At 55.8% G+C, this 14421-nt stretch overlaps 1 protein-coding gene across 1 annotated transcript; it reads right to left on the reverse strand.

Moving 5' to 3' along the window:
* Window positions 1–1896: 1896 nt before the first annotated feature.
* REN (renin) lies at window positions 1897–12534 on the reverse strand. Its single transcript, XM_059414085.1, has 9 exons — window positions 12385–12534; window positions 8911–9061; window positions 8227–8350; window positions 7536–7654; window positions 6416–6612; window positions 3964–4083; window positions 3392–3536; window positions 3082–3180; window positions 1897–2244 (listed from the first exon to the last, which is right to left on the reverse strand). Exons 1-9 carry the CDS (start codon window positions 12480–12482, stop codon window positions 2083–2085), a joined length of 1215 nt encoding a protein of 404 aa, XP_059270068.1. The 5' UTR covers window positions 12483–12534; the 3' UTR covers window positions 1897–2082.
* Window positions 12535–14421: the final 1887 nt, after the last annotated feature.

Here is a 14421-nt window from a genome sequence, read left to right on the forward strand (position 1 = left end):
TGGAGCTCGGGGCGGGGGTGACGCCCTCGGGGAGGCCGTGACGCCAGGGGCGGGGCCTGGGAGCGCCCCGCCCCGCCCCGCCCCCACCCGGGTCCCAGGACCAGCAGCGCGGGGATCGCTCCCCCGCCTCTGAGCCCGCGCGATGGCCAGCCTCCTTCCCCTTGCATCGGCGCGGACCGCTCTCCCTGGGCGGCCTGGGGCAGGGCCGGGGGAGGCCTCTTCCTGCGCCCCGGTTCCAGCCTAGTGGATGGAGATCTGGCTGCCACCAAGAGGTCGGCTTGGACTCGCCCACCTGTGCCCCAGGTCCCCGCTGAAAAGGAGTCCCCCGCTGCATCTCAGAGGCCCTTGGCCCTTCTCTGCAGGGAGCTCCCCCAGACAAATCCTAACCCACCCTCCCACCCCCCGTCCAATGCATGTATTAGGTGGCGAGGTGACATTGGGTGGTGGATGTGGAGGGTGTGTGTACGAGTGGGAACTAAGATCGCTTGTCTTCAGCCCGGGTGGGAGAGCTCTCGCAGCCCCATCCAGAAACGTGCCTACAGAGAAGGGGCCTTCTTCTGTTTCTCCGAGTTGTTCCTTTGGCCTCTTCAGGAACCTCTCAACCACAAGGCCCTATCATTATTGCTGCCCAGAATCCAGCTCTGCCCAGCGGAACTTCCGCCGTAGTGGAAACGTTCTATATCCGTGCTGTCCAGCACAGTGGCCACTAGCTAGCTACATGTGACTGCCCAGCACTTGAAATATGGCTAGTGTGACGTTCGACTTAATTTTAATTTTAATGTACATCGCCCTATGACGCTATCGTTTTGGACAGCTCAGGAGACGGAGAAGCCTGCCTATTTCAAGGTCATGGAGCCCCAGGATATAGAGCTGGAAAGGATACTGACTCCAACTCTGCCTTTTGGCAATGAGGAAATAAAGGCAGGCTGGCAAGAGATCTTAGAGAATGGGGCAGGGGGTCCCAGGCTAGGATCCAGGATCCTGAACACAGACTCAGGCTCTTGGCTTGGGGCGAGGACCCTGCAGACAGCTCCTGCCTTCGGGCATCTGCTCTAGAGGAGCCCCAGGGTCCCACACAGTCCCAAGGGGTTGCAATTCTGGAGCTATGAGGTTTGCCAGGGGCCTGGTTGGGCCACCCTGTGCTTCACCCTTTTTGGTCAAAAGAGGGGTGAACAGCTACCGTGAAGGGGGCCAGTATCCACGACTTTAGGTCGGTGCTGCTTCTCATTCCCCAGCATACCCACCCCATGCTGGTCGCCCGAGGAGTAGGAGTGGGAGAGGACCTCAGCCTGTCGCGTTCCATGTCTGTGAGAGGGGGCACAGCTGTGTGTGTGGTTTTGGGCTTGTGCATGTGGGCCCCTCTCCAGGGCACGTGCGACTCTGTATCTGTGAAGGTACACCTGCATGGGTTAAGGGGCCCCCGGCACCTGAGTCATACGGGCTGGCTTCTAATCTTTACATGTATCGATGAGCTGTCTTGGTCCCATGCCTTCCGTTCTCTGAGCCTCAGTTTCCACGCATGTACAAAGGAGTATCAGTCAGATCTCTGGTGTTCCATATTGCCAGGCGATGGTGTCTTAGACTGCATGTGTCAATGGCGACGTGGGCCAAGGGACTAAGGCGTGTGCCATGCACAAGGGGCCGGGTGGAGCCTGAGTTTGAGGCTGGCTTCTGCCAGCTGGGAGCACCTTTCTGACCCACAGTCTCGCACGGAGCTGGCCGTGTGTGTCAGCAGCCCCACCTGAGCGAGGATGAATGGCATCACCCCTGCACGCAGGAACCTGTGTGTGCGGGTAAGTGTATAGTTTGTCATTCTATGTCACATTCCTGTCTGCACATGATCCCTGGCTACGTCTCTCATCTCAGACCCCAGTGAACCCAGGTGCAACCCAGGGCTGTGAACATGAAGTCTTTATTCTGTTTGTTCTCCAAGCAGGGAAGCGCTGGTGCTGGAGGCAAGCATCCGGAAGGAGCTCCACACCCCAGGCCCCTGCATGAGGGGTTGGGTGGGGGAGCGTCCCGGAGTGCTCTAGCTCTGGGCTAGGGCTGGAGGAAGGGCCCACTTGGGCAGCAGAGGGCCTCTCAGCGGGCCAAGGCAAAGCCGATGCGATTGTTATGCCGGTCAAACTCCGTGTAGAACTTGCGGATGAAGCTGGCGCCCAGGACCCAGACAGGCCCGGTGGGCGGTGGGACATCCAGACCGTGGAGGGCCAAAGTGCACAAGTCATCATTACCATAGGAATCCTGGCAGGAAGCGAGAGGGTCTCCACCACTGCCTGGCACACGACCTTTCTCCTTTCCCCTTGCCTGACCCCAGCAGCTGTCCTCAGCAACATTCACCCCTTCCTTTCCCATCGACTCCAGCCTCTCTTGCCCTTTCAACCCAACATGCATCCTCCTGGATGCGGGTACTGAGCTGGACACCGGGAAAACAATGCATCTCTAAGAGCTTACATTCTGGCAGAACTCCTGATCCTACGCAAGTTATTTAGCTGCCCTAAGTCCGTTGGGCATAAAAGGGGTTAAAAGTATAGTCACATAGCATTACTGGGGGCAGCTGCTGAGAAGGTGGAGACAAGGGGATGAGCACAGTGATTCCCAAACTCGTCTGTACATTGGAATCACCTGGGGAATTTTGAAAAACACGGATGCCCAGGCTTCAGCCCCAGAGGTTCTAATTTAATAGGTATGGGCTGTGGTCCATTACTGGGATTTTTCAAAGATTTGTTTGCTTCTTTATTTGTGAGACAGCACCGGCCTGAGGGGCAGAGGGAGAGGGAATCTCAAGCAGACTCCGTGCTCAGTGCGGAGCCCAAGGCAGGGCTCGATCTCACAACCCCAAGATCACGAGCCTGAGGTCATGACCCTGAGATCATGACCCCAAGCAGAAACCAAGAGTCGGACACATAACAGACTGCACCACTCAGGGGCCCCTTGTTAGTGGGATTTGTAAAGTTTCCAGGTGACTCTAACTTGTAGCTTAGTTTGAGAACCACTGATGGGGCATAAGACCTGGTCTCTTTTAGAGGCCCCTGCACACACCCATGCTCCCTGTTGCTGAGGGGCAACTTGGACCCTCACCTGTAACACATAGTCTGAGCTGGTGAGGGTGTAGGCTCTTCCTCCAAGGTGGAAGGAGATGTCAGGGAGCATCGGCACCTGGTTGCAGTTCACGACATACTGAGGGGAAGGTAAAGGGAACCCGCTGAGTGTGGGAAGTCCCCCAGCAGACACAGCCCCATGCCTGTGGCTGGGCCCCTCTGCTGGAGGAGTGAGAGGAGAGGAGGGAAGCCCCAGAATGGCCCCACTTGGAACCTACTGCTTCTGGGGTAATTCTGGGGCCCAGGTTGTGCTCCCAGCAGCCTCTGGTGCCCCCACTCCCCCAACTTACTTCATTTGTGCTCAGTTCCTTGGCCCCCAGGGTGTCCATGAGCAGCCTCAGGGAGCTTGTGGGACCCGAGATGTACGATGCACCAGTATCGACCACCACCATGCAGCCCTCCTCGCAGACCACGGTGGCTGACCTCACAGACACCCTGGGGGAGGCCGGTTGGAGCGTCAGACAGACATCAGGCTGATGGGACCCTGCCAGGCTGCATAGTTTCTCTGAGTGAGGCCAGTAGCGGGGGCGGGGGCCCATGCTGGTGGTCCCGGGATGCACTGGAGGATGGGAAGGCATGCACTGGAGGAGGAAAGGTGCCATCCCCGTTCCCAGCATACTGCCTGGTGACCCGCCGCCTCCTCTCATTGGACCCCCTCCCCTCTGCTCATCATAACTCCGTGTTCCCCAGCCCTGGGCAGAGCGCCCAGAGAGCAAATGTAGGCTGTGCCTTAAGAAGGTACTGCATTTTAGGACAGAGGACAAGATGGTAAGGCTGCCCCTTCCCTCCCCTACCCGACCCCCACCCCCCGCAGCAACAGCAGCAGCAGTTCTGGAGAGCAGGAGGGTGGAGGGTTCCTGACCCTTTCATCTTGATCTGCCAGGAGCCAGTCTGGCTGACGCTCACATAGTGGAAATTCCCTTGGTAATACTGGGGGTCGCTGCCTCCCAAGACAAGCTCTCCTCCGAGCAAGTGGGAATCCCTAGAGGAAAGATCAGAGCTCCTGAAGACCCACCACCTGGAGACCCGGCACCCCAGCAACCAGGGCAGTTGGGCAAGGAGACAGGGGTGGGGGTGGGAGGGAGAGGGCAGAGGACGATGGGAAGGGTGGCATGGCCGGGAAGCTGCAGGAACACCACTTCTCCACCTTCGTTGCACCCGCTCAAGCATCCCCCCCAGGGAAGGATCCGGCGCAAGGACCGTGAGCAGAAGGCAAGGGGACAGTTGGCTGCAGCCTCACTTGGGTTTGGGGAGCTGCAGGTTGAGCAGGTGTGTGGGTTGGGGAGCTCTCGGGGACCGGTGGGGTCAGAGTGGGTAAGGGGCAGGAGGCGAACAGGAAGGAGGGGTGGACAACTTCGGCATCGGCAGAGCCGGGGCCTGCAGAGGTGAGTTGGGCTGGGTGGCCGCTGTGAATCTGACCCTGGTGTTCAGGAGGGTCAGGGTCAGGGCCAGGGGTCGGGGGTGGGGCTCAGCTCCTTACTTGGAGTTTCTGCAGAGAAAGAGACCAGCAGAGAGGGGGCCTAGGTTTCAGCTGAGCCTCACCAGTCTCTCTGCTGGGCAGGGTGGGTACCATGCCCGCTTTTCACCCTTTAGATGGAGTCACGCAGCAGAGGGGGAGTGGAGTGAGCAGAATCAGGCTCCTGGTGCCCCGTCCACAGCTAACCCTTTTGCCTTCCTCACCTCCCGGCTGCACCGCACCTCCCACAGCTCAGGGCCTACCCCAGGGGGCTGGTTTCCCATGTGCATGTGGGGGTTGGGGGTTTTCCAACGGGCGCCTGGGAGGTTTGGCACATGCTCTGTGGGCACGTGTACCTCACTGCCCTGGTACAATGTGCACGTGCAAACACCAGCCACCTTGGCCCCACTCCCAACACTTCAAGATCCTTCCGAGGTTCCCTCCTCCCTGTCCCAGGGTCAAGGAAGAAGCAGGCCCTCTTCTCCACAAGGCCCTTCTTCTTCCTGCCCGCTGGATTCTCCTCCCTCCCGTGGCCTCCAGGCTCCGCGCCCTCCATGTTCCTCTCCTTTCTTCCAGAGTTTCCATCTCTCACTTTCCATTGGCTTCTTCCTCCACCTGCAAGCAGGCTCCGGCCTCCGCCAGCATTTCCAAACACCCACCCTTCTCTCTGCTCCTCACCTGTACCCCCTTCCTGACATTTCCTTCCCTGTCGAATCTCTCGGGGCATTCTTCATCCGCCCTCACATCTGCCTCCCAACTGCTGGCCGCCTGGCCACGCCCCATCTCCGAGCCAGCTCTGCCTGGGACTGCCCCCCTGGCTACAGGGCCGGTTGGTGGCCTTTGTGTTTCCTGGTCTCCCTTTCACCTGTGTGATTTCTCTGGGCCCCGAGCCTCCCCTGCACTCGCCTTGTGTTCTTCCCCTGAGGACCCCTCGTGTCCAGCTCTTACATCTTTCCAGACCCAGCAGCCAGCCCAACAGCTGGCAACGGCTTCCCCGAGGCTGGCTGAACGCCACATAAGCTCAGCCCAGAGTGGAAAGGCACCTGTGGGTTTCAGCCCCTCGCTCCCTGTTGCTGCACATTATGTCCTGCTGTTTCTTGTCTTCCTTCCAGACCGTAAGCTCTGTGAGGGCAAGGACTCTCTCCTGTGTAATGTGTTCATGGCTGCACCCCAAGACTTCTCATGGCGTTTGGCACTTGAGCACCCAATATTTGTTGAATCAATGAAGGGGCAAATACATGAAAGAATTAATGAATGAAGTCCTCTTTCTGTGTGAGTGGGGTCGTGGGCCCTTCACAGTAATGCTTTACTTTCCATCTCCCCCAGTTTGCATTTTCCTCTTGTTCTAGAGCAATGCTAATAGAACTTTCTATAATGATGGAAATGTTCTCTATCTCTACCTCCCAGTATGTAGCCACTAGTCACCACGGCTGCTGAACACTTGAAATGGGGCCGTGTGACTCAAGAACTTTTTAAAAATTTTAATTAATTTAAATTTAAGTGGCGGCTTCCAACCTGGATAGTGGTTTTCTGTATATGAACTGAATGCCTCCTAGTCATAAACATGTTAAAATTCCTGTCCTGGGGTGCCTGGGTGGCTCAGTGGGTTGAGCCTCTGCCTTTAGCTCAGGTCAGGATCTCTGGGTCCTGGGATCGAGCCCCACATCCAGCTCTCTGCTCAGCGGGGAGCCTGCTTCCCCCTTTCTCTCTGCCTGCTGCTCTGCCTGCTTGTGATCTCTCTCTGTCAAATAAATAAATAAAATCTTAAAAAAAAAAAATTCCAGTCCTGACTCTTTTCCTGCTCTCCAACCTCCCTCCCTCCCTCCCCCTGCCTCAGCCCCTGAAGCCCCAGGCTCACCTGCTGTAGTAGACAGAGAAGACATCTTCCTTTAGCACCCCCTGGGAGAGGATGTGGTCAAAGACAGGGGTGACACCGCCAACAGCCTGCGCTGGGAATCCCATGCCCAGAACCCCATCAAACTTAGCCAGCATGAAGGGGATCAGGGGCAGCTCTGTGACCTCTCCAAACGTCTGTGTCACTGTGATGCCGCCCACCTGTGGGAGAAAGGACCAGAGGAAACCAAGCCTTCTGTCCTGTTCCTGCCCAGGGTCTAGTCTAGGGATCACATGCCCTAGAGTGGAGAAATTTGGGATGAGACCATTTCATCAATCACCCCCACACTGGCCCCCCCATATCCTCTCTTCTAATACTTGTGCAGGCTGTGGGGATCCAGAGAGAACAGGGCTTGCCCCAAGGGCTGGGAGGGGCAGAGGCTGAGAAGATGGTTCTGCCAGAAAGTAACAGAAAAATGCACCAGGAGCTCCCACACCCCTTCCCCAGCTTCCACACTGGCAGAATTGGGCCTCAGTTCCCCACCCCCACTGTGGGTAAGGGTTTCTTTAGCCCAGCCAGGCTTCCTCCCCTGGTTTCACAGACAAGGGGAGGGTAAGGAGCTAATCCTACTGATTAGCTCTCACATTCCACGTGTACCCCTCCCATAACTGACAGCAGGAGCTGGAGAAATCCCAGAATGGAGAGGGTCAGATACAAACCAAATAAAAAAGAAAACCAAGCCCTGACCATAACCCAAACTTTAACCTCGGCTGTGAACTTAACACCTATGTCCCAACCTAAAACAAATTCTGACCCTAACCTCACCAGTACCACTGACCCTGACTCGGACCCTGATTTCAGTCTGGGGTCTGGTTAAGAAGAGCGCAGTCAGAGCTGGGTGAACTCAAGGTCAAAGGCTCCATAAAAGTCCCCTCATGCAGCCAGGAGCTCAGGTTTGCTGGGTCCCAGATCCTGTTGTTTTGCCTCCCTGGCCCCTGGTAGGTGGCGGGTCAGGGTTTCTCCCCTCCCCAGGCTCCAAGGTAGACTGAACTGTACCCTCCCCAAGTATGGGCCCTCAGGCGGTAGGAGATGTCTGGAGACCAAAAAGGGCTGGTGTCAAGTGACCTGGGGCACTCCCACTTACAGTCACCATGTCCTGACTTAAGAAGCCTTTGACCTTCCCGGATCCGTAGTGGATGGTGAATGCCGTCCCGTTCTCCATGTAGCTGGAGGATTCCGAGGAGTCATAGAGGCTGTGAATCTCTGTCAGGGAGACGTAGGCTCAGGGCTCTCCGATGGAGGCCTGGCCGGGGGGGGCAGGGAGGCAGGTGCCCTGGGCGAATGGTCCCTGTGGTTGAGGACTTAGGAGCAGGGGTGGGGTGGCCCTGTGGTTGGAGGCTTGAAAATGTGTTTCATCCATCAAGGACTATGTTGTTTCTTGGGCCCCTGTCAGGTGCCCAGATCTGTGAGAATTTTGTCTGTAATGAAGCATTTCTAATGCAGGGGTGTGGAAAAGATTCTGGTCCCAGTGAGCATTAACTAAGAGGTTGTTGACTAAGGAGAAGTCAGTCCTCTCCCAGTCTCAGGAAAGGGGAGAAATGGCCTTGTGGGCAGGCTGGGGACTCCTCTGGCTTGCCATTTTACCTTGGTGGTCCTATCGGGAAAATGGGGGGCATTTTCATCTCTCCTCTCAGGGGCGGTGAGAGCAGGGACAGAGAGGAGATGGATCTGATGGTGGCAGAGGGTGTGAGGTAGGACTGGCCAGGTGTGGTGGGGGCTTGGGAGAGGAACCTCAGGTCTTGCAGGGACGGGCAGGGGTAGGGCGGGGGGCTCACCACAGGCCGTGTAGAGAGGGCTGCACTTGGTGGAGGGCACCCAGAGGTTGGCTGAACCCGTGTCAAAGATGACTTTGAAGGTCTGGGGTGGGGTGCCGATGCCAATCTCCCCATAGTACTGGGTCTGTGGGGGTGAAAGGAGACAGCTGGGGGGTGGGGAGGCTCGGGAGCCTTGGGCCTTGGGCTTTTGCCTGATACCCCTTCTGGCACGTGAGGTGAGATGAGGTAGCTCACACAGCCTCTCTGGGTTTCCATGTTCTGGCAGGGCCTCGGTGTAAGGCTGAGTACCATCTTAGGACTTCCCAGGAAGTGAGACAAGAGAGCAAAATAAAAATATTGAAAATGAAGCAGGAAGGTGTCCCACATTGGGGGGATACTAATGCAATCAGTAGTCATGATGTACAGAGCCTGTCACAGAGACCTGCCCCTGAGGTCATGTACCTGTCCTGTCCACCAGGGACACCTGGGCTCGAGGCCCAGAGCCTGGATTCCTGCGTTCCCAACCTAACTCTGCTTAGGTTTCGGCCCTCTGTACCTCAGCCTTCCCAGCTCTGAAATGGGAATTTTATAGGCTGCCCAGTGTGGTTCAACAGCTCCATCAGAGACAGCGTGGAAAGAGCACAGAGAGCCTTGGGTCCGAGAGAGAAAGGAGACGGAGGAACAAGGCCCCAGCCGGGCACTCACGTCCAGATAGTTGGTGAGGACCACGGGGGAGGTGCCGTTGCCGAAGGAGAGTCTCTTGGTAAAAAGGCTCCAGTCAGCACCAAGCCTGGCCACGTCCACGCCTCGCTCCTTCAGGCTTTCCCGGATGGAGGGCATTTTCTTGAGGAAGATCCTGGTCCAGGGGGAAGGAGGGAAAAACCAGAAGAGCTCTGCACTCCCCCATGATAATGGTGGGGTCCCCAAAGCTTCTGGTATAATTCTCCCTAACCGAGCCCAGACACTGAAGCATGGCTCCTGTGCTCTAAGGCGTCTGAAAGAGAATTTGCAGGCCTCCTCGAGTCAACTGCACTGGAATTAAATAATCCTCCGTGCACTTCCTTCTGCTGTCGAATTTTGATCCCTATCACGACAAAGGCATTTGTTCATTCTTTCTTTCATTCCATAATTACATGCTGAACACTTACTCTGTGCCCGCACTGCACTGGATACTAGAGATAGAAAGATAAAGATCATCGCTGTCTTCAGGGAGCTCCAGCAGGCGAGGGGCGGGAGGAGGAAGAGGAGGAAACCCAACAATGACATCCCCTCTAAGATGACGACTGGCGTGCTCCCCTCAAGGCTGGACAGGAGGATGCAGTGCCGCGGGAGGCCTGTAGGTGGCGGCAGGCACCCGCAGCAGCCTGCAGGGGCTCTGGGATGCCACTCGGGGTAGACACCCAGCCAGGGCTGTGGGCTGGAGCAGGAGGAGTGATCCGGTGGGGTGGGGAAAGCAGCCAGCATTTCCAGAGTGCCTGTGCCCTCTGTCCTTGGAAAGAGAGGTCTTCTTGAGTCCGAGTCCCAGTCCTTCAGTTTCTTTCCCTGACGCCTGCCTCTCGCCTTTGGGAGGTGGAATTAAAGACACTGGGGATGGGGGGTAAAGCATACCGAGCTGCCACTTGGTGAGCACCAAACACTACCCTTTGCCCCCACGTAGCCCTCATGAGGCCATCGTCATCGTCCTCATTCTATGACCAGGAAGCAGAGGCTCCCGGGGTGGGGGGACTCAGAAAGGACAGAGCAGGGATTCGAAGCAGTGTGTCTAGTCATGTTCTCCAGAGGGCAATCCCAGGGCTTCCACGTGACGTCTCTTTGTGGAAGCCTGAGGGGTGTGTGTGTGTGTGTGTGTGTGTCTCTAGCTGTTGGCCGGGGGGGTCCCGGGAATGCAGCCCAATTTACGGGGAACCTGTCTTTTCTAGCTGCTCATCTATTTATACTGCCCTTTCCTGCTCCTATCCGGCGTTGCCAGACCCCATCATGCCCACGGACCCCAGTACAGCTTTCCTGCCAGCCAGTGTCCTATCTTAAGGGACATGACTTATCATTGTCATGTCACCATTTACTGTTCACAGAGAAGTTTCACAGTGACGATTTTATTCTCCGCCATCCCTTGGGGGGGGTGATTATTCCCACTTCACAGACGGGGAAATGGAGTGGCAGAGAAAGCCTGATCCTAAAGAAGGTGCATTTTCTACCACTTACCCTGAACAGCCTCTGCTCTGGACCTTTACTCTTACTATTCTCCTTTCAGAAAGTCCCCTTCCCCCACACCCCACCTCTGCTTGGGCTCCAGCTTCATTTTCCCTCGGGCGCTCACAGCCAGCACTGCAAGCACAGCCTCGGGCTTGTGCACACAGTGGTGTCTGGTGGTGAGGATGCAGCAGTCGTGGGTTCATGCTTAAATCCCTTATTACTGTGTTATTCGGGTCAACTTACCTAACCTCTCTGGTCCTTTTTGTGCGTCCAAAATGCCCTCCCCTATGAGATCACGGTGCAGATCAAATGCACTGCCCACTGCTCAATAAATGGAAAGTGTGTGTGTGCAAGAGCTGGCAGAATGCCCTATGAACTAGGTCCTGTGTTCAGATCTCCCGGAGCGCCCTGTACGACGCTGCACACACAGCAGGGGGAAACACTGTGTGTTTCAAAAGCCTCTTCATTTCTGGCCCAAACCCTTCTTCTCTTTTTAAAGAGAACAAGGAGAGGGGGTGGACGCCTGTGTGGCTCAGTTGGTTTAGTGACTGCCTCTGGCTTAGGTCATGATTCTAGAGTCCTGGGATCGAGCCCTGCATCGAGCCCTGCATCGGGCTCCCTGCTCAGCTAAGAATCTGTGTCTCCCACTGACCCTCCCCCTCCCCCATGCTCTCTCGATCTCATTCTCTGTCTCAAATAAATAGAACCTTTAAAAGAATAAAGCGAACAAGGGAGAATGTTTTTTATCTTGTTCTGCCCTTACCCTGGGTGCAGGGGCTGCACCCAGGCATAGTCTGACCCCACACCCCTGACCTAGCAGTTACCCTCTGGGAGCCTCGGAGTGAGGGAAGAGGCTTTGGAAACAAAAGACCCCGTAGGTGTTGAGTCTCAGCCTCTCCCATGTGATCTCCCTGAGCGTCGGTGTCCTCACCTGTGAAATGGAACTGCTGGGTTGTCGGCAAGAGGATTTGAGATACGCGGAAGGATCCTGTGAAATCCTAGGCATTTTATAGGCTTAGTAACTATGACCATTGTTGAAACCTATCCTCTTAGGGGCCTGGGGCTGGCTCAGTCTGTAGCACGTGACACTTGGTCTCAGAGTTATGAGTTCAAGCCCCACGTGGAGTGTAGAGATTCCTTAAAAGTGAGATTTTAAAAAAACAAAGCACCTCACCCTGCCTTTTTACCTTGAGATCTTCTGGTCCCTCCTGCCCTCCCTACCCTGAAGCCCTTTCTCCTTGAGGTCCTCATTGTTCTGCTTCTCCCCCTTCTGCAGGCTTAATGACCCTCGTGAACTTAATGGGCCCGGTTCCCACGGGTCTGGCCCTGGGTGCGGTGCAAGCTCGGTCCTCCTCCCTCCCTCCTCTGGGCTATCTTAAGCCTTTCTTTTAACACCGGTGACAATCCTGCCTGTAGGACTAGCACCAGCTGGTTTCTGCCGCTTGTCGGTATCACGCTGAGAGCTCTATGTACGTTATCTCATTAAATCTTCAAAGCAGATCTGTGAAGTAGGTACTGTTATGATCTCTGGTTTTAAACAGTTAAACTGCGCCCTTGAGAGGTTAAGTAACTTGCCCAGGCTCCCTGAACTAGTTAGATCAGCCGCTGGGGCAGGATTTAACCCAAGACAACGAAACTCTGGAAGGCTGGTGTTCAACCACGGTATTCTTCCTTGGTGGGCTTCTCCATAGCACCCCCTTCTTCATCATTAGGCTGTGAGCTCCTTGAGAACAAGAGGTAGGTCTTAATCATCCCCACAGTGTCTTGCATGGTGATTCATGCAGGAGCAAAAGCTTTGGGCAGAGATCAAAGGACGTGGCTTATTGGACTGAGTCGTGTGCCCCTATTGGCCATAGGATACCGGCGAGTCACCTGTCTGAATGGGACCGCACCTCCCTGCCCAGCTGGTCGTGAGGACTGGGGGACACCCCCTGTCTGGAAGCCAGGAGCCCCGGTGCCCCGGCCCCCACCTGCACAGCCCATTACCTTCCGAAGGCGCCAGTGTCTGCCGGGAGGCCGCAGGTGCAGACACCCCAGACCACCAGTAGGAGTCCCCAGCGAGGCATTCTGCTCCATTGGTCCATGCTTGGCCTAGGTGCCTGACTCCCTCAGGGATCCCCTGAAGCCTTGTGGCTCCCAGAGCCCTTCTTTTATGCGCTCCACATTTGGGAGGTTGTGATTTTGCTCTGCCTTGATTTATGATCGTGGGGCAGATGGAGGACGGCCAGTAATAAATTCCCCCAGGGGACTAGCGGGGGTGAAGGGTGACCAGGTTTCGACGCAGAGCTGGGGAACCAGGGGAAGAACCAGGGCTGTGGGAAAGCAATGCCATGCCCCATGACGCCAGCGGCCCCATCTCAGCCTGGCCCTGTGGCCCCCGACCGGGCAGAGGCTGATGAGAAACAGCAGTGTTCAGGATCACGGTCAGGGCCAAGAGAGGCGCATAGCCTAGGTCTCCCACCTCCCGGCCAGACTCGCCCCTCCGTACCCTTCAAACTCCATCCTCTGCATTACCCCTAGCTGTGTCCCTGACTGGCTTCTCCCACGCTGTGTCCCAGTTTTCTTCTGGAACATGGGCAGCTCTTCCCGGCTTGTTCATGACTAGAGCCAGACCCAGGGTCTCTGGGCCCCTGTTAGCTGCAGCCATTCATGGGGAAGTACACCACAGTGCCTTGTGGGGCCCCCGGGAAGCAGGGAGCTGGGGGAAGGGGTGTGTGTCTCCCTTCAGTGGACCCGGTGTTAATGGGAGGTAAGGGCAGCTCTCAGAAGAAGAGGTGGGATGCTGGTCTCCGAACCCCTCCTTCCCTTCCAGCTTCGCCCTGAGCCCTTTCTGGGCCCTGTCTCTGCTGCCTTCCCTTTTCCTTGTAGTTTACAGTCCAGGCCAGCCCTCCGAACAGACACCTGGCCCCCGAATCCCAGGATGGGTGCTATTTATTCAGCCTCCAATGTCCTCTCCCGGCCTTTCCCCGATCATTCCTCCACGTGCATTTCAAATATCACCACCTGTGCTGGGCAACAGGACCCCGATTCAGCCTGGAACTGACTGCCTTCTGCTGTGGGTTTCTACAGAGTGATGTGAGCTCTTCCAGGAGAGTGCGGACCTCAGCTGTCTCTTATCAGAGTTACCTGTGTGGCTATATGTCTGCCTCCTGCCCAAAGGGTGGCTTAGCACTTATCAAATGAGTGAACTGGGGACCAGGGTTCTGGTTTTGACTCTACCACGAACTTGCTATGGGACATTAGGCCCCTCCCTTCCCCTCTCTTGGTCCTAGTCCTTAAATCTGTAGCACAAGGCAGGTGCCGGATAGCCTCGAGGCTGCCAGACACTCTAGTGTTCTGTTCTTTGCCTCCAGGATGCTGCTCTCTGCACCAGCTGGGAGCAGTAAAGACTTAGAGGAGATGGGGCACCTGTGTGGCTCGGCTGGTAGAGTGTCTGACCCTTGATTTCAGGGTGATGAGTTCAAGCCCTGCCGTGGTCATGGAGCCTACTTAAAAGAAAAAAAAGACCCAGAGGAGCTCATCTCTGATACTAATGTGTTGGCTAATGAATGTTTGGTCCTCTGAGATTTTAACACCCTCACCGAATGATGGGGGGACCTGCTGCTTCCTGGTGTAAACTCTTATTGGAGAATTTTCAGGCACTGTTGTTGGTGGTGAGGGAAGGCTCTGAAGGCAGGGGAAAAGTCTAAAACTCCTCAGAGCTGGGGACCTTTTTTGTCAGATTGAAAGAATGTTTAGGAAGCATTCCTATAGGCCTCTGCTCTTCATTCATGAGACAATATTCACCGAACATTTATTATTTGTCAGATACTTTTCTAGACGCCGGGATTATGAAAGTGACAAGAATAAATACCATTTCTGCTCTTGTGGATCTCGTAGTCTGTAGGAGAGATAGATTATCATCACAACATAAAAAACATAAAATAGGGGCACCTGGGTGGCTCAGTGGGTTAAGCTGCTGCCTTCGGCTCAGGTCATGATCTCAGGGTCCTGGGATCTAGTCCCACATTGGGCTCTCCACTC

The sequence above is a fragment of the Mustela nigripes genome, chromosome 10 (assembly GCF_022355385.1).
Source record: "Mustela nigripes isolate SB6536 chromosome 10, MUSNIG.SB6536, whole genome shotgun sequence".
NCBI classification, from domain to species: domain Eukaryota; kingdom Metazoa; phylum Chordata; class Mammalia; order Carnivora; family Mustelidae; genus Mustela; species Mustela nigripes.